General features: G+C 44.5%; 1 protein-coding gene across 1 annotated transcript in view; it reads left to right on the top strand.

Annotated features, from left to right (window-relative positions):
- The first annotated feature begins 16,310 nt into the window (after positions 1 to 16,310).
- The window catches only part of PODXL2 (podocalyxin like 2), a 68,435-nt gene continuing 61,045 nt past the window's right edge, over positions 16,311 to 23,700 (top strand). The window contains exon 1 of the mRNA XM_056846940.1: positions 16,311 to 16,356. Coding sequence (XP_056702918.1) covers positions 16,311 to 16,356 — 46 coding nt within the window. The remainder of the gene's footprint in view (positions 16,357 to 23,700) is intronic.

A 23,700-nucleotide genomic window follows, 5' to 3' on the forward strand; every position in this document is an offset into this window, starting at 1 on the left:
CATGGAAAATGCTTCTTGTGCTTGTTCTGAATGCCAAAAGCTGCTTACAAATCCTGTGTCATTGAGTCATAGGTTGCTTAGTGGTTCATGTGCTGTTGAGTGAAAGGTTAACGTGGCCTCTTTGGTGGTCAACAGAAACTAGCCTCCCCTTTCCTCCATTACGTTGTGCTGTTGAGTGTCCAGCCCAGCTGAAAGAGAAGAGGTTTGGAAAGTTTGAATATGGAAAAATAAAGTTCAGATTTTTAAAATGAGAGCCTTTAAAATGCTTGTCTGCAAATAAAAACAATAGTGTTGTACGGACCTTTTCTTTCTCTGTGACCATGTGGGATGGGGGAGGGTATTGAAGTCCACAACCTTCACTGGCATGGAGGAGTTACCTGCTCTGTCCTCTTTGATAGGGGGAAGGGAGGAGTTTCTAGCTTGCCCTGATCAGGATAGCCAAGGATCTCTCAAGCTTAGTAGGGTCAGCCCTGGCCAGTACTGGGATGGAAGACCACCATTGAATACCAGGGTCGCTGTGCAGAGGAAGGCACAGGCAAACCACCTCTGTTAGTCTCTTGCCTTGAAAATCCTACTAGATTGCCATAAGTCAGCTATGGCTTGATAGCAAAAAAAAAAAAAAGTGTCTAAGTTGAGAGCTGGCAGTAGCTTGGTCTGGTGCAGAGTTCTCTCTCATCTCCTGCACTTCCCGGCTAATCACTTACTTGTCCATTATTTCTGCCTTTTACCAGGTTGAAGTCCCTCATTGTCTCTTCAAAAACTGGTTTAGGGGCAAAAAATGGCCAACGTCTGTTTATGGGCAATCTGCCTCTCATACTAATTCACCAGATCCTTTGCCAGGCCTCTTACGGAAGCGAGTGTCTGGGCAGCAGAAATTAGTGATTTTTTTGACATATACGTTTTCGTGTGTGTGTTTTATTTCTACTTGTTATTTATTACTCTGCCAGTGAAGATAAGTGGAGGATTAGATTCCGCTGCCTGTGGCCAGGCTGCCAGCTCTTTCTCTTTCATTTCCTCTTCTTTCTTTCAGTCTCCTCTGCTATCAGCCAGCCCCTTATTATTCTCTCCTCCTCACACGCTACCGCTAAATCTCGTCTCAAAAACTTCCTTGATTCTTCACAATGTCTTCTGTTCTCTTCCGGCGGATGCAAGTTTAGTTCTTCTCTTCCTATATGTTTACAATTCTTCTCTCATCCTTTCCATTTAAGCCTTTCTCTTACACTACAACTACCCTGATCTTTAAGAAAGCTTGCATAAAACAATAACAAATGCAACTTTATTTTGTGGCCATCAGTTTGCATTTGTAACCATTATTAAAATAGTTAATGAATCAGCTAGTTAAATTTAAGCACATTAGACTTTGTATTTCAAGTCTAGCTTTTTTAGTAGGTGCCCAAACAAGAAATTTCAAGTTACATGTATAAGAAAGAAGCATCCCAGTCTGTAACTCTGAAGCCTTAAAGATTTCCTGTGCCTGGGGCAATATTGTTTAGACACCACTACACTATAAAATCTCCAGGCCTGCATTCATATACAGGCTGTATCCCTCTGTAGATATGAAACATATTTTATATTAGTGGGGTTTGTTCTGTCTCTAATCTTCCAGCGTTCCCTTATCTATGCTAATACAGTATTTAATGGTGGGATACCTGTTCTTTTCTATGCTGTAATAAGCAAATGCTTTTTCTAGGAAAACTTGAGGCTACAGCCCTACTTGTTAGTGATTGCTTCCGCACTAAAATCAGCTTTTAGTTTCACTGATGTTGACTAAAAATGACAGGAGCTATTTGGCTTGTTTGCTAGAATTCTCTCCCTGCTTCCCTAAACTTGTTTAGGTGATGTGTAATTGCCTATGGGGTTTGAGTGAGATCTGCTTTCCTAAAAGTAAACTTCAACTGTAGGAGGTAGTTGGGGGGGTGGGGAGAAACTAGCACAGAAGCTGGTTCAGTAACTATATCAGCAAAGGTGTGTTAGGCCTACCTAAGAGCACGTGCATTCTCTGCTATTTTGCACATGTTTCACGCATAGCAATCTGTTCTACGCTTCCCCCTCTACCCACCCAAGCATGATCATAGTCAATAATTCACAGTGGGTAGCCGTGTTAGTCTGTTTGCAGTAGTCAAAAAGGGCAAGAGTCCAGTAGCACCTTAAAGACTAACAAAAATATTTTCTGGTAGGGTATGAGCTTTTGTGAGCCACAGCTCACTTCTTCAGATAGTCAATAAGGTCATGTGGAAATATCCCTCAGAGAAAAGGAATGCATTTGGGGTGGGCATAGCAAGCAGTGCCCTTCCTTAACTTGAGTGTGATGGACCATACCCCTGTCCTACCGCTCCACTGAACCAAGCTTGATGTCTTCCTTTAATTTACGTTGCTCTTGTGTTAAAGAACGGTACCTTTGGAGGAAGGCCCCTTGAAGAATGGTTGGATCCTCCCCTCTATGAATAGAGCCTCCATAGCTCCCCCACCCACCTCTTCTCATTTTTCTGAGTGAAAACAGGAGGTATGGGATTTGATAGCTTGTTCAAAACTGCCCTGCACTAGAGCCCTTGGCCACTGGTGACTCATCACAAGGAAATGTCCATTTTTATCTGGAACACTTAATCTTTAACCTCGCAGGACACAAGTTAAGTGCCTTCCTTCAGAATAGTGGCAGCAAAATTTTGATTCTCATTCCAGCCTCTGTTGGTTTCATTTAACAGAATCCAAAAACGTCGTCCAGGTTTTTGGGGCTTCCCTCAGTTATCTACCTACCACCAAACTCCTTAGCATCACAGTTCTGGGCAGATTCTTAGCGTCTGTTTTCTTCAAGCATTAAGTCTCACCCCTTCCTGCGTACAGTATTGATTAGCACGTTTAATTTCTGAAAACCTGTAGCAAAATAACTGTCTCAAACAGAAGGAAAGCATAAATTTTTAAAAGTAGAGTGCTGGATGATGGTCCCTTTTCTATCCAGAGTTATAGTTCACGTGTAGGGTCACCGACCTCCAGGTATTAGCTGGAGATCTCCTGCTATTACAACTGATCTCCAGCCGAGAGAGATCAGTTCACCTGGAGAAAATGGCTGCTTTGGCAATTGGACTCTATGGCATTGAAGTCCCTCCCCTCCCAAACCCCACCCTCAGGTTCCGCCCCAGAAACAACCAGCTGGTGGTGAAGAGGGACCTGGCAACCCTATTCACGTGAGAAGACGCTTTCACTATGGGAAGCGTTCAGATCCTGGCTCCTGCATTTGTGGTTTCCTGTCGAAAGAGTGGGAAGAGGTAGAATTCACCGCGGCTTTTCTTGCTTGTGTGATGTATCTCAACAGTTGAGAAGACTTCTCAAGAATGGAAATAAATGTGAAAGTAATGACGGTAGCACCTTAAACACCAACAAGATTTCGGGGGTTCCAGTACCTCTTATGGTAAACTAGAACATGACAACTGTTCAGAAAGGTGTAAAGACAGTGCCTTTGCATACACAAGATACGCTACCCAAGTTACAGAACACTGCAGCCCCAAAAGTAATTTCTCTACCCAATTACATAGGAGCACGACAGGTGTGTGTGTGTGTGTCTTTGCCACTTCTGTGTGCCAGTTGTGTACTGGCATAATTAAAAGTTTGCATAAAGAATTCTAGCTTGTGGCTGGTTCTCCAAACTACCTGTCTGGTTTTTGGAGACAACATATGTTGGAAACGGGGGTGTCACATGCCAGCAGTTCTTTTGTGCTTGTGTTACGCTGCAAGGTTTGTCTGTTGCTCTCAGACGGTACCTCAGGCTGGATGTGTGTATTTTCTTAACCTGAGTAGAAGGTCAAATATGTCTCCTTGGCAACAGTGGAACGAGTTACATAAGCAAAGAAAAACCCTCCAAAGCAAAAGAAATGCTGTTTGTAATTCCTTTATTTTACTTTTTTTAAATTATATAAACTGTTGCATCCTCTTTTGTGCTTCTTTTTCACTGCTTGTGGGGTTTATTTATTTATTTGGTCTCATCAACAGTTGAGAAGACTTCTCAAGAATGGAAATAAATGCGAAAGTAATGACGGTAGCACCTTAAACACCAACAAGATTTCCGGGGTATAAGCTTTTGAGATCTGATGAAGAAAAGGTGCTACTGGACTTAAATCTTGCTCTTCTAATACTGACCAATATGGCTGTCCTCCTGAAAGTAAAGGCAGTTTATCCATTTTCACGCTTTGGGATAGATTAATGTGCTGGGCCTATTAATACAAGATAGAAAGAGATTGGGGGGGGGTGCAGGTAACTGGTCCCTTGTTTACAAACTGTTGTCCTCTAGTGAGGGAATATGCCCACTCTTGAAGTTGGTTGTGGCCAATCCCACTCAAGCTCAGTTGCAATATCAGGAATCCAACTGAATGAAGAACAATATATGATTGCAAGGTGTGCAATACTTTGCTTGAAAGCAGCTGTCAGCAAAATACTAGGGGGGCTCCTTTGAGGAGAACCAGTCAGGAATGAGCCAAGAAGTACTTTTATATACACGATATCCAAAGAATTGTGATCTGGTTTATTAGGTTTACTTTTCCACTTTTGCCTAACCCTACAGTTGAGAGAACCTATAATACCACACAATATGACTACACCATAGCAAATTCTAATAGCTGCATGAATGGCACCTCATCATAAACAGGACGGTGTCTTAAGTGAGCATGTTCATGTGCCTACAGGACATCAGTTTACCTCTTCCTTGCTTGCAGATTCTCCTAAAGACCCTCTCTGGACGTTTCTGAGTAGGTCTCTCCCGATCTCCATCCAAAAAAATACGAAATATGTTCTCCAATATTGTACTCTAATCTACAATGCTGCATAAGCTTGATTTTTTTAAAAAAATATTTCCCGCTCTATCCTGGCCACAGGCAAGCTGTGAGCGGGTTACATCATAACATTACAAATCATATGATCTATCATAAATAATTAGACATTTAAAACCTCTAGTTCTAAAAAACATCTCTAAAATCCGACAATGTTCGTTCTGTGGGCACAATGGATATCAGCCAGCCCAAAAGGCAATCAGGACCCCCCCAGTCAATTAAAAAGATTAAATTTACACAGGTGAAAGGGGGGGAAGGGAGGCCAGCTACAATGGAAGCCATTGCTGCCCTCAACCATAGGCCTGGCAGAACATCTCAGTTTTACAGTTGAGAGCCAGCATGGAGTAATGGTTGAAGGGTCAGACTACGATTGGGAAACCCAGGGTGAAATCCCCACTCTGCCACGATGGAAGCTTGCTGGGTTACCTTGGGCCAGTCACACACTCTCAGCCTAACCTACCTCACAGGATTGTTGTGAGAGAGGAAAGGAGAACAATGTAAGCTGCTTTGGGTCTCCATTGGAAAGAAAGGTGGGATATAAATAAAGTAAATACATGAGTTTAATTTGTTCAGAGGGCAAATGGGAAAGTTATTTTGTATTTGCATATATGCATATTTGGAAATAGGTTTAATTGAGCATAATGGGACTTTCTTATTGCCAAAAAAACAAGCATATAGTGGAGCTCTACATCTCGCAAAGAATGGTCATGTGTGCTGCGGGATGTTGATGGAAATATTTTATTTTTTATTTATATCCTGCCTTATCTCTCTAATAGGGACCCAAAGTGGTTTACAATGTTATCCCCTCCTCCACCTTATTCTTACAGCAACAACCCTATGAGATAGGCAGAGTGAGAATTTGAACCTGGTTCTCTTAGATGTTCATCTGACTCAGCAAGAGTGGATGTCAGCTACAAAAGGCTAGTTCATATATTCATTCTAAGGCTGTCTTTGGTTTTCATCCTTTCTCCACAATAATTTCTGCAACTTTTAAAAAACCAGTTAATGCAGAGGGACTCCGGAAACCAAACTGCTAATCAGATGCTTGATGCTGCATATGGCTTCAGGCTAGCTGGCAGAGGAAACGCAAGTTGCCCTGCTCGGAGCCAAAATACACACTACATTTGACGCATGTCAGGATATGGGTATCCAACCGGACTCGTAGAGAAACAGAGCAGAAACTAACCTCTGAAAACATCTTCATCACCCTACATGGTTTCCAAATACTGCGGGGAGGGAGGTGGGGTTTCACGCTTCCCTCCCGTGCCAGTTTTGACAGCAGAAACAGCTGTGGGGGGAACTGTTTCTCCATCCACAGGGCATGCGGAGCCAGGGCAAACAGCCCCCCCACACACACCATTTCTGCTGGGAAAAAACAGCATGAGAGGCAGGGTTGCCAGCTCTGGGTTGGGAAACACCTGGAGATTTAGGGGGAGGAGCCTGAGGAGGGACTTCAGTGCCATAGAGTCCAATTGCAAAGCGGCCATCTTCTCCAGGGGAACTGATCCAGGTCACCTGGAGATCCGTTGTAATAGCAGGAGATCTCCGGCCACCACCTCTAGGTTGGCAACCCTAAATCCCTGCTTCCCCCTCACAGCACTTGGAGCTATGTGGGGCAACAAAGATGTTTCCAAAAGGTTTGCTTCCACCATTCCAGCGGCTTAATCCTGAGTTGTTCTCTATCTATGGAAGCCAAACAAACTATCTGCAAGGCTGCAGAAGCGGAATTAGTATTCAAGCCTCTTAAAAGCATCAAGTCCTCTGGTTATTACAATTGCAGCAGGGGAAAGCGAGGTGCTACTCAGGCCGGGTCAACGCTTGAACTGTGCCAAGACTCTGACCGCTTTCAGGCATCAAGTCAGGCTGTGCCACTTGGAAACTGAAACCCCACAATGAGGAGGGCAAAGGTCCCTCATCGTCCACAGGCTGAACTAATCAAAAGTGAACCCACCAGGGCCCGTTTCAAATACCAATGACACTGTGTGTATGCCTCAGTGCATTTTTTATTTGACCTTTTTTAAAATCAAGACAAGCATTTACTTGAACTTGTGCTAACACCGCCACAAGATACATCCACGAAGAGCGTGTTAACACTGTTCCATGTAAATGTGTCATAAATGCCATTTTTAGAAAGATGTTAGTGCGCTCTGGACTCTTGGGAAAGTGTTGATTTAAAGTCATGCCACATAACCTTATGTATCTTGGTTTACTTGTACTATGGGGTTTACTCCCAACTAAGGGTGCATACTATTGCGGATTAAGTTCAGTGTATTTAAAGGCCATTCATTTCAATAGGGTTAGGCATACTGCAGTTCTAAGACAGAGAGTGCCCCGCTGAGCAAAGTAGGGCTGACTTCTGAGTAAACGTGTTTAGGTTTACAATACACATGTAATTAAATTAACATATACATACTTCATCAAACACAAATGGCTATTAACTATCTATGGCTATGACTATCCCTTATTGTTTTTCTTAATAGTCTTTTAATTTCAGGTCCATCTACTACATTAGAATGTTTAAAAACATATTTTAACTAAGGGTACGTTTGCCCCTACACTTTCAAGCAGTTTTATTCCACAGTAACTTCATCAGTAAAGAAAACTGCCAACTTTTCAGAAGGCTACGGTTGCTATGCTTTGACCAGCAGCTTCATTGGTAGGTATTACCAAGCGGTAACGCGTGTCACCATGCTATGGGAAGCATCACTTGCCAAGCTCTGCAGTTCAAGATGCTGTTAAAGGCACAAGAACACAGTGTATTTTTTCTGAATATTTGGAAACCCTCGTGTTAAAGTAATTTACTATTTGTTCTATCTGCATTTCTAACACAGCAACAGCCAGTGTGGTAAAGTGGTTGAACGAGGACAGTTCCTGTTGAACGCTCCCCTTTGCCTTGGAATTCACTAGGTATCCCTTGGGCCATCCACTCTCTCTCTCTTGCTCAGCTTAATTCATATTATACGGCTGCTGTGATGATAAAATAGAGGAAATGAACCACTATGTGTATACCATGTTCTTTGGAGGAAGGGGGAGATAAACATCCAATATCTATACTCAGGTTACTCCTTGCTTAGACAATATAGAAGTGAAGTACTTTTAACTGCCATAGTAAATTATAGTTGTTAGGATGTATTCAGAGTTCTACAGTCATGATTGACACCCAAGGCATGCCATTAGTAAGCATGTGTGTGTGGTAGTTCTGAATATACTTAATTAATTTGTTGTTTGGGGTGAGATGTTTTGAGGGGGGATGATACAAACCACAAGCCAAAGCCCTTATGGTGGAAGAAATAAGCAGGAGACTTATGGCACCTTACAGAATAACATTTTATTCTAGCATAAGCTTCCGTGATCAAGAGCCTACTTCTTCAGAAGCAATGAGTGCCCCCTAATTATGCAGACATTTTACACAGGAAGTATAAAGCAAAGAAACCGAAGGGCCAACAGGGGCCATGAAATGGAAGAAGTGCAAAGTGACGCTGAACTGAGTAAAATTCAAATCTAATCAACAAAGATACGGATTATAGAGAAGGGCTTCGTGGTATTTTGACACAAGACATTCCCCTTTTCCATATTGTTATCACTGTGGAGAATCATATTAATTCCTCTGACCCTCAGATTTGCGACCTTGAGATCAATTTTGGTTTCTTCTTTTTCCTTTCTCCACACTTAATGCAACTTTCCCAACTTCTCCAGGGGTCCCCTTTTTTCTCTTTGCATTACATGCTGAGAACCTAGTCTCTGCCCTCAGCTGCTGCAGTCTCCTCCTTGCTCCTCCTGCCGATCATTTGCAGCTAGGGTTATCAATCTCAAGGCAGGGCCCGGTGTTCTCTTAGAATTACAAGTGACCTCCAGACTACAAAGATCAGTATCCCACAGGATTGGCAGGTTTGGAGGGCAGATTCTATAGTAGGGTTGCCAGGTCCCTCTTCACCACCAGCGGGAGGTTTTGGGGAAGGAGCCTGAGGAGGGCGGGGTTTGAGGAAGGGAGGGACTTCAATGTCATAGAGCCCAATTGCCAAAGTGGCCATTTTCTCCAGGTGAACTGATCTCTATCCGCTGGAGATCAGTTGTAATAGCAGGAGATCTCCAACCAATACCTGGAGGTTGGCAACTCTATTCTATAACATCACATCCCTGATGAGCTCCCTCCCCAAACTTTGCCCTCCCTAGGCAACAGCCCCAAATCACCAGGAATTTCTCAAGACAAAGTTGGCAACTCTATAAAATTCCAACCTCCTCTGTTGTGGTCTCTCCTTATGTGTTTTTGGGGTGCATTTGCATTAATTATTTTGTTAATGGAGTTGAATGGTGCACTTCAATCTCTTAGCTGCGGTCTGGTCTCATGCCGAATTTCCCTATGTTTTCCCCATTTTCTGCAATGATAGTCTCTGCACTTAACATCTTTGTGCCAATTCCTGGATAAGGCCTAGACTGTATCTTCTATCAATTATGTAGTTGTTACTGCCACGGTTATGAATTAATATCCCCATTATACCCCAAGCAAAAGCCTGACAATGATGTTTGCTCTCTCTGCACAGCCACAGGCTGGGACTCAAACCGCAGGGAGCAAAAATGCTCAGCTGAGAGCTGCATTCGTATATCAAGGAAGCTGTCTATTTGCTAAGTAAACCGTACTGAGGTTACGTCTGGCCATCCACTTACCTACTCACCTCAAAAGGCCCCCAGCTGTGAATTCAACATATTTGTGTGGATGAAGCAGACACAACTGTCAAATAATGCACAAATGTTTTTTTTGTTTTTGTTTTTCAGATTGAAAATGGATTGTCAGTTGAGTGTGATATTTGGAGGGCTTCTGTCCTCTTGTTTTGCCAAAAAACATAAAGAATTTAGCTAGGTCACCATGCTATAAGAAGAGGAGTTGGTTGTTATATGCCAACGTTCTCTACCACTTAAGGAAGAATCAAAGTGGCTTACAATCTCCTTCCCTTCCCCTCCCCACAACAGACACCCTGTGAGGTAGGTGGGGCTGAGAGAGCTCTAAGAGAACTGTGACCAGCTCAAGCTCACCCAGCTGGCTTCATGCCTAGGATTGGGGAAACAAATCCAGTTCACCAGATTAGTGTCTGCCGCTCATGTGGAGGAGTGAGTAATCAAACCCGGTTCGCCAGATCAGAGTCCACCGCACCGCTCTTAACCACTTCACCACGCTACACCAAGCACATTTATGAAACTTAGGGTGAGTCAGGTTGTTTGGAATGCCACATGGTTGGTCAACAGGTGATGAGGAAGTACTTAACCAAAGCCCTTGAAGAGTTTCTGCTAGTCAGAGAAGTCAATATTGTTGGCCTCAGTAGTCTGGCTTGGTACAGGGCAGCTTCATGTTTTCCAAATGTTTGGGACATAGTATCCTGAAGACAATGGGAAAGGGAAATAAGCAGCTTTGGGTTTGTCATCATATTAGGTTATTTCAGTCAGAACTGGATGATTATGCAATGAACCAGTTCTGGGTAGCAATCTTATTAGGGGTGTCGGTGAAACAAATTGAAATAGGCAGCACTTAGGGTTGCCAGGTCCCTCTTCGCAACCGGCAGGAGTTTTTTGGAGTGGAGTGGAGCCTGAAGAGGGCGGGGTTTGGGGAGGGACTTCCCTGCCATAGAGTCCAATGGCCAAAGTGGCCATTTTCTCCAGGTGAACTGATCTCTATCATTTGGAGATCAGTTGTAATAGCAGGTGATCTCCAGCTAGTACCTGGAGGCTGGCAACCCTAGCAGTACTGGAATAAATTATTTAGTATAAGGCAGCTTCATATGTTCACCATTACATCCCACAGTACATCCCGTGGCTCAGTGGTAGAGCCTCTGCTTGGCATGCAGAAGGTCCCAGGTTCAATCCCTGGCATCTCCAGTTAAAGGGACTAGGCAAGTAGGTGATGTGAAAGACCTTTCTCTGCCTGAGACCCTGGAGAGCCGCTGCCGGTCTGAGTAGACAATACTGACTTTGATGGACCAAGGGTCTGATTCAGTAGAAGGCAGCTTCATGTGTTCATGCGGATTTCAAAATCTAGGCATACCTCCACAGAAGAAGGTACATAGCTACATTTTGTATTTAACAGCTGTATAAGTATTTTCCCACAATATGGGCGAAGAAAGCAACTTTTGTGCTGTTATGGCAAGGAGAGCTGCTTTAAACGTGGCATGATAGTCCTGCTTACTTAACAGGAAGCAAAGTTTAGCCAAATAATTCCTTTCAGCCATTAACTGGCACAATCCCCCTCCCCCATCTATTATACATGAAGTGAAACATCCCAGTCAATACTCTGAGATGTTTATGACAGATCTTTATCCAGTTTTGCTATAGACTTTGAGTATGGTTCCAGTTGCTTACAATGCTTTCTTTTTAAGCCTTTGATTGGCATAATACAAATACTATTTTCTTCTGAGGAACTTCTCTCAATTCACTTATATAATGTCTTGCACAAGGGGGTCATTTATTTATGCCTGAACCTGAACTTGCTGGTGTCAGACACTTAAGGGTTGTTTCAAAAGCAAGTACTTGACCCTTGTCTCTAAATCCCCAGGATCTGGTAAAACTGTTTTGCTACAGAACAGCAGACTGGCTTGTGAACAGAGTAACTCCTCTGAGCTCACGCAGGATATCTTCTCACAAGAGCTCTGGTTTGAATAATATGTTAGTATGCTTTTTTTTTTAAAGTAGCAGTGCAGTTGGCTCCAGCTATCACAAATATGTGGTCTAGCTTTGTGTTCCTTTTGTTCAGCCATTTGGAAAGTTTAAAATTGAAAGAAGCTGACAGGAAGCACTCTTGCTGAGGCTCAATAAAGCTGCTCGACCATTCAAGGTCAGTGTCATCTTGAGTCTAGCAGAAGCTGATATCTGATGCAACACAAATGTTCTTAGATGGGGTAGGTTCCATGGGATAGCACTGGGGATAGGTTGAAAACATTTTTGCTTGTATCAGTGGCCTTTTCTGCACACATCATTTACCCAAAATATTCCATGTGGTCGATCTGCGAGGCTTGGAATCGTATTCTACGAATTTTGTCCGCACGCTTCCCTTTGCAATGTTGTTTTCTCTTTTCCTAGATTAGTGTTATCCTGATTGCACTTTCCCCTAAATGTTATGTTTTCTGATGAGGAGCATCATGTTATTCATGCCTTGGAGGAGGATCGCACTGGACACGCCCCCCCCTAATTTTGTATTGTTTTGCACATGCGCTGTAGAAATGGTGGGAAAGCTTGCACAAAATGGATGCCCTACACCAAAGCACAATCCACGATTAGGGACATCTGCACGCACCTCCCAAAAACAAGTAGAGTCCCAGCGCGTTTGTCTAGTTTGCTTTGCACTCAAGCACCAGAGAGATCCCAATAACACTGGCTTCAGCTACAAAGAAGGGGGAGGGATGTTCAAATTTAGTCATTTTCAGAAGGGTAGCTTTCTCCTCTCATTTCAATTTGTGAAAGTACAGCCTTCCCTTTTGCCAAGCTTTCAGTGCGTGTTACTGGCCATATCCCCCCCCTTTTGTTTCAAAATCCTATTTGAGCAGCTAAATTTTAATGATACAGGAAAAATGGCAGAGTGCTTGAAACATTTCACAAGGAGAGCAGGATACGACCCCCTCCCTTTCCCCTACCCTCCACCTTCTTATTTTTTAATGTTCAGATTAACAATTTAACATTGGATTGAATGGGCGATAGAGCAATCCAGTGTTAAATCGCTAATCTGACCCCTTGTCAAAAAATTTAACAAATTAGGGAGGGGAATGGGTGGAAGGAGGGGAAGGGAAGGAAGACAAGCAAAACAGTGGGTGTGAACAAGAGAAGGGTGTTTGGTGGGGCAGAGACATGAAGAACGTTTTAGGAAGTTCACATGCTGGAGTATAGCTAGCTCGGAAATGGAGGAAAAATAACATTGAGGTAAAAGTGGTCAAGAAAACCATGAAGATAAACTGGAAAACGTTTCCAACACCAAACGGGGGGGGGGAGTGTGGACAGGAAAAAAAACAAAACAAATGTAGCTTTTGATGGCATTAAACTAGGATTGCCAACCTCCAGGTAATTAGCTGGAGATCTCCTGCTATTACAACTGATCTTTGGCCGATAGAGATCAGATCACCTGGAGAAAATGGCCGCTTTGGCAACTGGACTCTATGGCAGTGAAGTCCCTCCCCTCCCCAAACCCTGCCCTCCTCAGGCTCTGCCCCCAAAACCTCCCACTGGTGGCGAAGAGGGACCTGGCAACCGTAAATGAAACGCTGTAAACCGTTTGTGCGGAAATCCCAGTTGATAGACATTTACAAACAGATATGGATTATGATCCAACTGGGATCAATAAATGTAAGGAGGAGGTTACATGAGAATGGATCCAGCTGGGACTATGCATGATTATCATACCACCAACCTGCAGTTCAATGCAATGTACCTCTAACAGAGCTGAATCATACAATAGTTCTGAAAGTATAGACTAGCTCTTAGAGCCAATTCACATGAAGTAATTTATATTGGGCATTTTCATCGAGCTATTCACTGCAACTTCAAGATCACTTTTCCTCTCTGACTTGGCCTGTTTAGACCTTATCAGCATAAATTTAAAGTTAGGATATTTTGTTCCAGTGTGCATCACCTTACACTTGCCAGCAATGAACTTCATTTGCTGTGTTGTCACCCGCTCACCCAGTTTAGAGAGATCTTCCTGTTATGCTTCACAGTATACCTTGGTTTTCACTATCCTGAATAATTTCCCATGTGAACTTGGTGACTTTATTGCTCATCCCCAATTCCCAATCATTTATGAATAGCACCAGTCCTGATCTCAGTCCTTATGGGACCCCACTGATCACCACCATCCACTGTGAGAACTGTCCATTTATTCCTACTCTCTGTTATTTAGCCAATTTTTAATCCATAAAAGGACCTTATTGGAGCGGTGGACTCTGATCTGGAGAACTGAGTTTGATTCCCCACTCCTCCACATGAGCAGCGGAGGCTAATCTGGTGAACTGGATTTGTTTCCCCACTCCCTCACACGAAGCCAGCTGGATGGCTTTGGGCTAGGCACAGCTCTCTCAGCCCCACCTACCTCACAGGGTGTCTGTTGTGGGGAGGGGAAGGGAAGGTGACTGTAAGCTGGTTTAAGTCTCCCTTAAGTGGTAGAAAAAGTCGGCATATAAAAAACCAGCTCTTCTTCTTCTTCTCTCTTTCTCTTACCCCATGACTGCAAAATTTACTCAGTAATATTTGGTGAGGTGCCTTGTTTTTAATACCTTTGACTAAGACCAACTAAAATAACATGTCATTGTGCAAAATTAAACACTTAATCGGTTTGATTGTAACAAAGCAAGAACATAACAAATTATGTATTTATTTGATATAACCCATTTCTACTCTGCCTTTCTCTCCAATGGGGACCCAAAGCATTTTGACATCATTATCCTCTCCCCCATTTTATCCTCACAACTACCCCGTGAGGTAGGCTAGGCTGAGAGAGTGCGATTGGCCCAAGGTCACCCAGCAAGCTTCCATGGCATGAGTAGGGATTTGAACCCAGGTCTCCCAGATTCTAGTCCAACACTCTTAACCACTGCACGGATCTGGCATCCACAAGCCTATTATACCCCTCAAAGAACTCCATTTTTATCAATATAGTTTCAGAGAGTGGTCTGTTGGGTCTGCAGTAGAACAGCTACATTTAAGTCCAGTAGCATCTTAGAGGCCTTGACCTGCATGGCCCAGGCTAGCCTGATCTCAGTCAGATCTCAGAAGCTAAGCAGGGTCAGCCCTGGTTAGCATTTGGATGGGAGACCACCAAGGAATACCAGGGTTGCTGAGCAGAGAAAGGCACTGGCAAACCACCTCTGTTAGTCTCTTGCCATGAAAACCCCAAAAAGGGGTTGCCATAAGTCGGCTGCGACTAGACTGCACTTTACACACACACACAGCATCTTAGAGACCAACAAGCTTTTTGGGATGTGAGCTTTCGAGAGTCAAAGCTCCCTTACCTGATGAAGGAAGCTTTGAATCTCGAAAGCTTATACCTCGAACATTTTGGTGCTACTGGAATCTAGCGATATTTATCATTATGTCCTTCCTTTGGTGTCATAAAAGTGCACTTATACAGATGACTAAAAAGCACAAGTATTTACATTTGTTAAAATTAACGAACTGGCTTAGAGCCAGATGATTAATCAACTAAAATATTTAATGCCCTGTGATTACTGCTACTTCCCCTATTCTAGGGCTGATCTTTGGCACTGGAAATATGCTATGGGGCTCAGTACTTTCCCAGCAAAAGTAAAGCTTTGGGTTCGTGAATCCAAATGGGCATTTTGTGCACACAAACATCAGCCACTTTGTCCCAAAGTCCGACAGTTAAGAAACGAGGCGCTTTTGCAAAATTACATTCACAGAATATCAGGACCGCTGGCCAGGCCGAGAGAGCCACCGCGCCGTGTCATCTACGAGGGCCTCCTTGGGTGCTGCCCAAGCACAGTGACTGTGCAGCCATTTATTCATGGAAGGTTTTGCACTGGGTTTGCCACTCTATAGATGCACATTTTACCCATCCGAATTCTCAAAACTCTGCACGGGGCTCATTGTTGAGTTTTGAAAATATGGACGGGGTGGGTGGGAAAGTGCATCTAAAGAGTGGCAAATCCAAGGCAAAACCTCCCATGCATAAATGGCATGCGTGTCACGTTTCGCATCGCCCTCCCGGCAGGTTGAGGAGTGAATGGGGGCGGGGAGCGCAGGTGCGACGTCTCTCTCTAGGACCCCGGTGGAAGCTGCAGCCGGGCAGTGGCCGGAATGCAGACCACACTGCGCAATGCATGCGCTTTAGAAATTCAGCATCTTGGAAACCGGGGAGATCCTCAGCAGCCAGAGACACCGGAGAGGGGCGTGGAGGAGAAGGGGGGGCTGCCTGCAGAAGCGTCAGGGAAACGAGTCAAAGCTATTGGAGCCGCCGATGCAGAAACACCCTTCCTTTTTTGCACGCCCCTGATACCCTTTCCCCCCTTTTATTGCACCCCGGGGCTTCACCTTCCCCCCCAGGAAAAGAAGCGAGGAGTCTGCAAGGGAGGCGAGCGACTCTGGGCAGCAGCCGGCAGACCCGAGCAGCATCTCCTTGCCGGGTGGATGCTGCTTGTGCCAGCTGGCTTTGACTGGAGCCGTTCATACATTGATCGAGCAATATAGGAGCCATCTCTCTTCCCTTCTTCTCCCTCCCCCCTCCCCAATTTACCCCCCCCCCAAGCTTGCACTGGTTTGAAAGTAAGGATCAGCGAGCCTGAAGGGAGGGAGGGGAGGACGGGCCAGAAGAGAGGGAACTGCGAGGAAACTTGCAACTCACGGGGGGGGGGTTGGAGGACGGGGCGATGCATTCGGACCCAGAGCTGCTGCAGCAGGGGGGAGAGGTCTGTTCCGTTGCCAGAGGGCGCAGAGCTCTGCGGGTGGTGGCAGCACAAACCGGGTCCGACTGAAGGCGAAGGAGGAAGTGCAGGAAGGGGGGGCATCATGAAGCTGTTGCTGCGCCGGGCGCCGGAGGTGCTTTTGGCCGGGGGTGAGTGCCTTTCTCTCTTTGGATGGCTTTTCCAAGAAACACGCAGACTAGGATTTCGGTGCGCGGGTTTCGGTACGAAGTGGGAGATCTGGGGCGGCTGGACAAAGAAGGTGGGATTTAAGCCTTCCTTCAGCATGTGGGTTTGGGGAGAGAATCATACTGAGATTCCGGCTGAACAGATTGCGGGGGCTTTTTGGGGGGGGGTCTGATCCGGAGCAGCTAGATGGCCCCCGAGGGTCGATCTGCTTCGGGGCACGTCTCCGAAGGCAGGTTGGTTTCTGGAGACGGGGGGCGAAAACGCGCGGTCGCTTGAGCCTCCTTTCTTCCCTGTTCCAGCCAGGATTCAGCCCGGATCGAACGCACGTGCGTTCGATCCTGGCTGAAGCCTGGCTGGAACGTTCGTGCGTTCGATCCTGGCTGAATCCTGGCTGGAACGTTCGTGCGTTCGATCCTGGCTGCTGGAACGTCCGTGCGCTCGATCCTGGCTGAATCCTGGCTGGAACAGGGAAGAAAGGAGGCTCAAGCGACCGCGCGTTTTCGCCCCGGGGAGTACAGAAGAGGAATCGAAGCCCTTTCCCCGAAGCTGGCCTTCCCCCCCACCAGGAGGGCTGGAGCGTCGGGAAGGGGGGCGCGGCGGTGCCGGCAGGGCTCACGCGGCATCCTTGCAGCCTCTTTCATGTCACCGGTGGGAGGGTCCGCGCTGGGGAGGAGGGTCCTGCTCACTTGGCCATTTTGTTTCCAGCAGCTGTGTTTAAAAAGGGGACCCCCGGAGAAAAGAGGGCTGCTTGTTTTCCTTGCGGGCTTTGCTAACTTGCCAAGTCATCCTCCTTGCACGACATTTTTATTTCTCTTCCCTGCCCACCGGCGACCCTCTTTGGTTTCTTCTAGGCTCACATCCCCTTAGTAGGGTTCAGGTAGTTAAAGACATCTTTAAAAGAAAATTACAATAATAATGTAGATTTCCATTATTTAGATTGTCATTCAAAAGGTAACCTACGTTTTATGTTTTGTTAACACCTTTTGATCCAGTCAAGGCGGTCTCTTCTTAAAAAGAAAGTTGCTGGCAGCGTGTAATACTACAGAATGCTTAACTTGGTGAATACTGCTTGGTGACAGTAGCCCTGTGAGGGAGCTCACCATATGTGTGTGTGTGTGTGTGTGTGTGTGTATCACTATGCCCTGACCTGGATGGCCCAGGCTAGCCTGATCTCCTCAGATCTCAGAAGCTAAGCAGGGTCAGCCCTGGTTAGTATTTGGATGGGAGACCACCAAGGAATACCAGGGTTGCTGTGCAGAGGAAGGCACTGGCAAACCACCTCTGTTAGTCTCTTGCCATGAAAACCCCAAAGTTGGCTGCAACTTGACGGCACTTTACACACACATACATATCATTATACGTACATATATACCGTATGTGTATGTTGCCCGTTTCATTTTAAGTCTGGCTTTACAGTGGGAATAGGAAGCCTGCACTTGAGTGTGTACCAAATGAGGAGAAGGTGTGGGTTAGCATACCTATCTAGGTGAAAACTCTCTTGGGAGGAACTTGGTCAACAGGAAGGGCTTGGCCAAGTAGAATAGACATTGTCATGGAAGATAGGTCCAACATGAGCATTAGATTGGGAAAGTGGTATTTTGCTATGTGGTATAAACAAATTGGTGCCACACAAATCAGGAACTTTATGCAACATGTAGTTGAATCACTTATATGTTTTGGAACATCAATTGTTACTGTATAATACAATACAATACACGTACAATCCCCCCCCCCCCGGAAAGTATGAAGTCACCAAGAGACCATTGGAACGTTGCTCTGATTTTAGTATGCTTATTGCATGCGGTAGCTGAACTGAGATTCCTGCTTACTGCTGACAAGGGAGTGCATCTGGAATCTCTTTTGATATAACCCCTAATCTTCTTCTGTTCCTCTTCCCTCTCTCTCTCTGTCTTTTTCATTGTATTTGTTTATCATACAGTTTCCATCTCCCCCCCCCCAAAATGTAAGAAAAGGGACAAAATTTGCTTCTCTGGTCCTAAAGAAGCTAATCTTGAAATATGAAAGGGGGATGGGGGTATTAATTAAAGGTGATTAAGTGCAGAAGTAATTATACTTAGAATAGATAGGATGTCTGCTATTCTAATGTTGTATAATCTCATTAAAGATGTGTTTGGATAACGAGACCCTTTTCTAAAAACCGAATGGTGAAAAAGCGCTTTTCTTTATAGCCAAGCAGTCAACCTTAGCACGTGCAGTGATATTGATAAGTAAAAAAGGGACCTTTAATTGCAAGGTTTTTAAAAATTGTTTGGTAGCAGTAGGTCTAAAAGGATGAAAGCCACCTGGCCATTCTAGTGGTGGTGAGATTGGGATAGGGAAAGGTGGTTCCTCTGCTTGTCAACCAAATCTTATCTTTGTGACTATGGTAAAGATCTACTTCTGTAAAGAGACTGTGGTCCAGTGGATGATGTGTTGGACTCTGGGTCTAGAAAACTCATGTTTAAATTTTCAAAAGAGAAATTACTTTGACCTCCTTGGCCATTGACTTCAGTGGATTTAGTAGGGTTTGGCTCTTAGGATGTCCTTGTTGAATTCTATCTGCATGCATCCTCTAGCATATGCTTCTTGATGAGATGCTAGAGGATGAAGCTATGCTGTAATGGACCACTGGATTTTGCATAAATAGATATTCTGCAGGGGTCAGCTCTGGCATTAGTAACAAGTTCCAGGATTTAAATTAAACCTTTTCAACCTTCCTGTTTGCTGCAAACATCGTTTATCTCCCTAATCCCAGTTTCCCATCAAAGAGTTATTGTGAGAATGAATAAGAAGTTGGAATGAAAAGCACTTTCCATACTAAAAGTGCTATAGAAGTTATTAATAATTTGTGGTAATGTGCATTGAAGCCCATAACTTCTTGTCATGGAAGGCTCAGAAAAACATTGAAAGTGGGTTTTGGGGGTATCTAACTTTGCTGAAAAGGTCCTCCATTTTCTTATCTGACGAAGGGAGCTTTGACTCAAAAGCTCATACCCCCAGAATGTTGTTGGGCTCTAAGGTGCTTCTGGACTCGAACCTAGCTCATCTTCTTACCATTTTCTAATGTCTGACTGGCACCTCTTGGGTTATCGTAATAAAGCCGTTGAGTGTTAAACTGGCCTCTGTTGAAATGCTGTTTTTATACAGAAGAATCCTAATTGCTGGAAGCATCTGAAGTTGCTTTGTATGACTGTACAAGCATGTATTCATTCTTAGACCTCCCACAAGTAACAGCAGGTGATGGATGAGCTAAAACCTGAGACAATTAGATTCTTTCCATAGGAGACAGAGGGTTTTAGAAAGACAGGGGAGGATAAGGAAATCTGTTACCAACTGTTGGTAAGATCCCATTCCAAATGCACACAGACCATCAGTGCAATCCTATGTAGTTACTCCAGTCTAACACCATTGATTTCAATAGGCTTAGAATGGAATAACTGTATAGGATTGCGCTGCATATCATCTTACTCGAGAGGAAGAATGCTAATTAGAAAACAACAGGAAGGCATGATTGGAGACCTACAGATATTTTACATATGGCTTTTGGTTTTAATATATTTTATTTGTCCATCCCAAGAGATAACATTCCATTGTTTTTCGCTTTCACACAAACACAGTCACCCTATTTCTGCCTCTGATCTCACACCACTCAACTTACCCATTCACATGCTTCAGTAATTGGATTCTGATATTGAATAATGTTGCCTCCTCCTTTGTGTGTACCTATTCCTACCAATTGTGTCATGGCAGTTTTTTTAAATTTCAGAGTAGATGGAATATTCATAAACATTCTATACCACCTCAATAGCTAAGCCATCCATACAGTTCATTTCAGTACCCTGAAGAGGAAGCTCTTACCAGTAACAGCCAGAGAGGTTTAAAAAGTGTTGTTTTCTGTACCAAGTTTCTGGATCCTTTTCCTCCACAAATTGAAAACAACAACAGTATTTATATTATTTGCAAACCTGCTTGTTATATGATGCTTTGTTTTGGTATTTACAGCAATGGCAAGTACTCAAATACTTTATCCAAAGCTAGCTTGGACTTCACAAATATGTGATGTGTGTAAAGTGCCATCAAGTTGCAGCCAACTTATGGCAACCCAGTAGGATTTTCAAGGCAAGAGACTAAAAGAGATGGTTTGCCATTGCCTTCCTCTGCATAATGACTTGGAATTCCTTGGTGGTTTCCCATCCAAGGACTAACCAGGACTGACCATGCTTAGCTTCTGAGATCTGATGAGATCAGGCTTGCCTGGGCCATCCAGGTCAGGGTACAAAGAGTCTTGTGTGTGTTAAGTGCCGTCAAGTCGCTTCCGACTCATGGCGTCCCTATGAATCAATGTCCTCCAAAATGTCCTATCTTTGACTGCCTTGCTCAGGTCTTGCAAATTGAGGGCTTTGGCTTCCTTTATAGAGTCAATCCATCTCTTGTTGGGTCTTCCTCTTTTCCTGCTGCCCTCACCTTTTCCTAGCATGACTGTCTTTTCTAGTGACTCTTGCCTTCTCATAATGTGACCAAAATACGATAGCCTCAGTTTAGTCATTTTAGCTTCTAGGGTCAGTTCGGGCTTTATTTTATCTATAACCCCCTGATTTGTTTTTTTGGCAGTCCATGGTATTCGTAACACTCTCCTCCAACACCACATTTCAAAGGAGTCTACTTTGAAGAGTCTTACAGGGAGATAAAGGCAGGGCATAGAGTAGGGGATCTTCTTTTTGCTGTCTTTTCTGTCTCGGGCATCACACCCATGATGACTTTGAGGCTGAACGGGTGTGCATGTTGAGTGTGCTCCCACTCTCTTTCAAACCTGAACTCACTGTAGGGGTTGCGCTATGCTCTGTCTCCTTAATGTTGTTGAGGGGGTTGCCGAAGAGTGGGTTAAATGTGCTCCTGAACCCTTTGGCCCTAGAGTGATCCTGAGAACTGTGTTAGACTGAAAGGATGCAACAGCAGATGGTTTGTTTCACACTTCAGCCACCCAGATTTCCAGTTCTGACTGCCTGTATGCTGGTGTCTTCTTCCAGGGATGTTCCCCGGCAGCATGAGAGCAAGAATGCACATAACCCACTGCGTGCACCATGAACACATGAAGCTGCCTTATACTGAATCAGACCCTTGGTCCATCAAAGTCAGTATTGTCTACTCATACCGGCAGCAGCTCTCCAGGGTCTCAGGGAGGGGTCTTTCACATCACCTACCTGCCTAGTCCCTTTAACTGGAGGTGCCAGAGATTGAACCTGAGACCTTCTGCATGTCAAGCAGATGCTCTACCAATGAGCCACAGCCACTCGCCATGTTTTGTGTGGTAGTGAAATGACCCTGTGCAGTTTTGAAAACGAACTTAGGCGATCTCGATTTTCTTGTCCTTCAAAATCACAATGTACTTTAAATTATAAAGGTTGGCTTTTTGTCTTTGATATTTGGGGCAACCGGAAGCTCAGGATATAGTGCAGCATCATGCATAACATTTAAAAAAATGTCTCAGAGGTTGTCTTTCAAAGCTCAACTTCAGTCCTCTGGTTTACTGAGCTAGAGGAACATCCCTCCCAGTCCCTGGATGAGTTGGGCCCAACAAATGGATTTCTATCTCTGGGAACCTTTTCACAGTATCCCAGAATGCAGGCCCTGCCCAGCTGGAGCAAGAAAATGATTGCAAAATTGGCAGAGAACCTTCTACTGAATATTGAATTTTATCAATTCTCCGGTTATAGTAAGAATTTCTCCAATGCTGGGGTCCTAATCTCTACCAGAGACGTTAAATTTTGCAAACTAAAAAGACAAACAACAATTTCCATGGTTGTTATCATTCCAGGAATCCAGGTGGTACAACCTTGGTATTGCCCTTCTGCCAGTGGAAGGAGAAAAGCAACGTACTTGGCTGATGGGCTGATTCCCATACCCATATCTTTTCACTCAGCTCCTTGATGTCTTTTTCTTTCTTCTGTGAGATCATCTTATTGTGGTCCCATAGGATGAGCAGCCCAATCCCAGCCATGTTTCCTCAGAATAACTCTCCCTTTGTTCAATGGACTCTGCTCTCAAAGAAGGAAGCCAAGGAATGCAGCCTTAGCCATTGTGCAGCACCAGAGGCCGCCCCAGCTGCTCTTCTCGAGTTTAACCTTGCGGTGTTTCATCATAACACTATCGAGTAAAGATAAATAATGAGGGTGGTTTGTCCAATTTCATCCCTGCAAAGGCAAGAATCTTTTCTTTTGAAGAAGAGGGGCTGTAACTTCCCATAATGAGATCCTCCATCTGCCAAGCACAAGATTGATTTTGGTCCTTGGCACTCCCTGGGGTTCTCATTCATGTAATGGATCCTAAATAATATTATGGTGATGAGAAGCGGCAGATGCAGTCTGGTGCTAGCTAAATTCTTAGTCTAATTAATAACAAGTGAAGGTTGTAGCTGCTCAAAGGCTGAACTAATTTCCCTGCTGCTTCTGGAGAGATGGACTTTCCTTCACTGTAGAGGTCATGAGTGAAGGTGGGCTCTTCTGCCACTGTAGATGGTCCCCAAGATAACTCTGGAAACGAATAGTGCAATCCTATTCAGAGTTACTCCAGTCAAAGCTCACTGAAATCAGTGAGCCATACGGTTTTGGCCATGCAGATCCCATGATCTCCTACATAACTTTTTGGGTGAGCAAAGGAGGCCCTTGCCTTTTTTCACCAACCACACACACACAGAAAAAGGTTGGATCCAGTCCATGTTCCTTTGATGCTGGAGTCGGGTGGCTGCAGGTTAGCTGATGAAAAATGTAATTGAATGGGGTCCATTGGCGACTGAGGATGACATACAGTGTGCTGCAGGCTGTGTTTAAGCCTGGTACCCAGACTAAAGCAGATGCTCTTCGGCTCAGTTACACTCGACTGTCTCTTTCACAAGGCTTGGTTCCAGCTTCTTGAATCATCAGTAGATGTAAAGAGTGGAAAGATCTCTTCCTTCTTTGGTTGCTCTACATGTCTCTGGGTGACTGTGTTGTGAGTTCCAGATGGCATTTAGTGCTTTATATTTGCTTCAGCTTCTTGTGCTTGAGTAATTTCTTGTTGGTGAGTCTGTTCAACCCCAGCAAATTGGGATGGCTTCAAAAATTCCATGCAGTCAATCTTTCTTCCTCCCCTTCTTTGCTAAAGTAAGAAAAGGTTCCGTTAATTATAGGCACTGAAAGTTTAAATAACTGTATTCATACCCTGAGGGGGAGCTGTAGGTGACAGAGTACACATCAGAGCACAGAGTCTTGCTTTCCACTGGAAGAAGGAACAGTATTGTAGGATGTTATGGTAAACAGGCATAGTGTGAA

The sequence above is a fragment of the Euleptes europaea genome, chromosome 1 (genome assembly GCF_029931775.1).
Source record: "Euleptes europaea isolate rEulEur1 chromosome 1, rEulEur1.hap1, whole genome shotgun sequence".
Lineage (NCBI taxonomy): Eukaryota > Metazoa > Chordata > Lepidosauria > Squamata > Sphaerodactylidae > Euleptes > Euleptes europaea.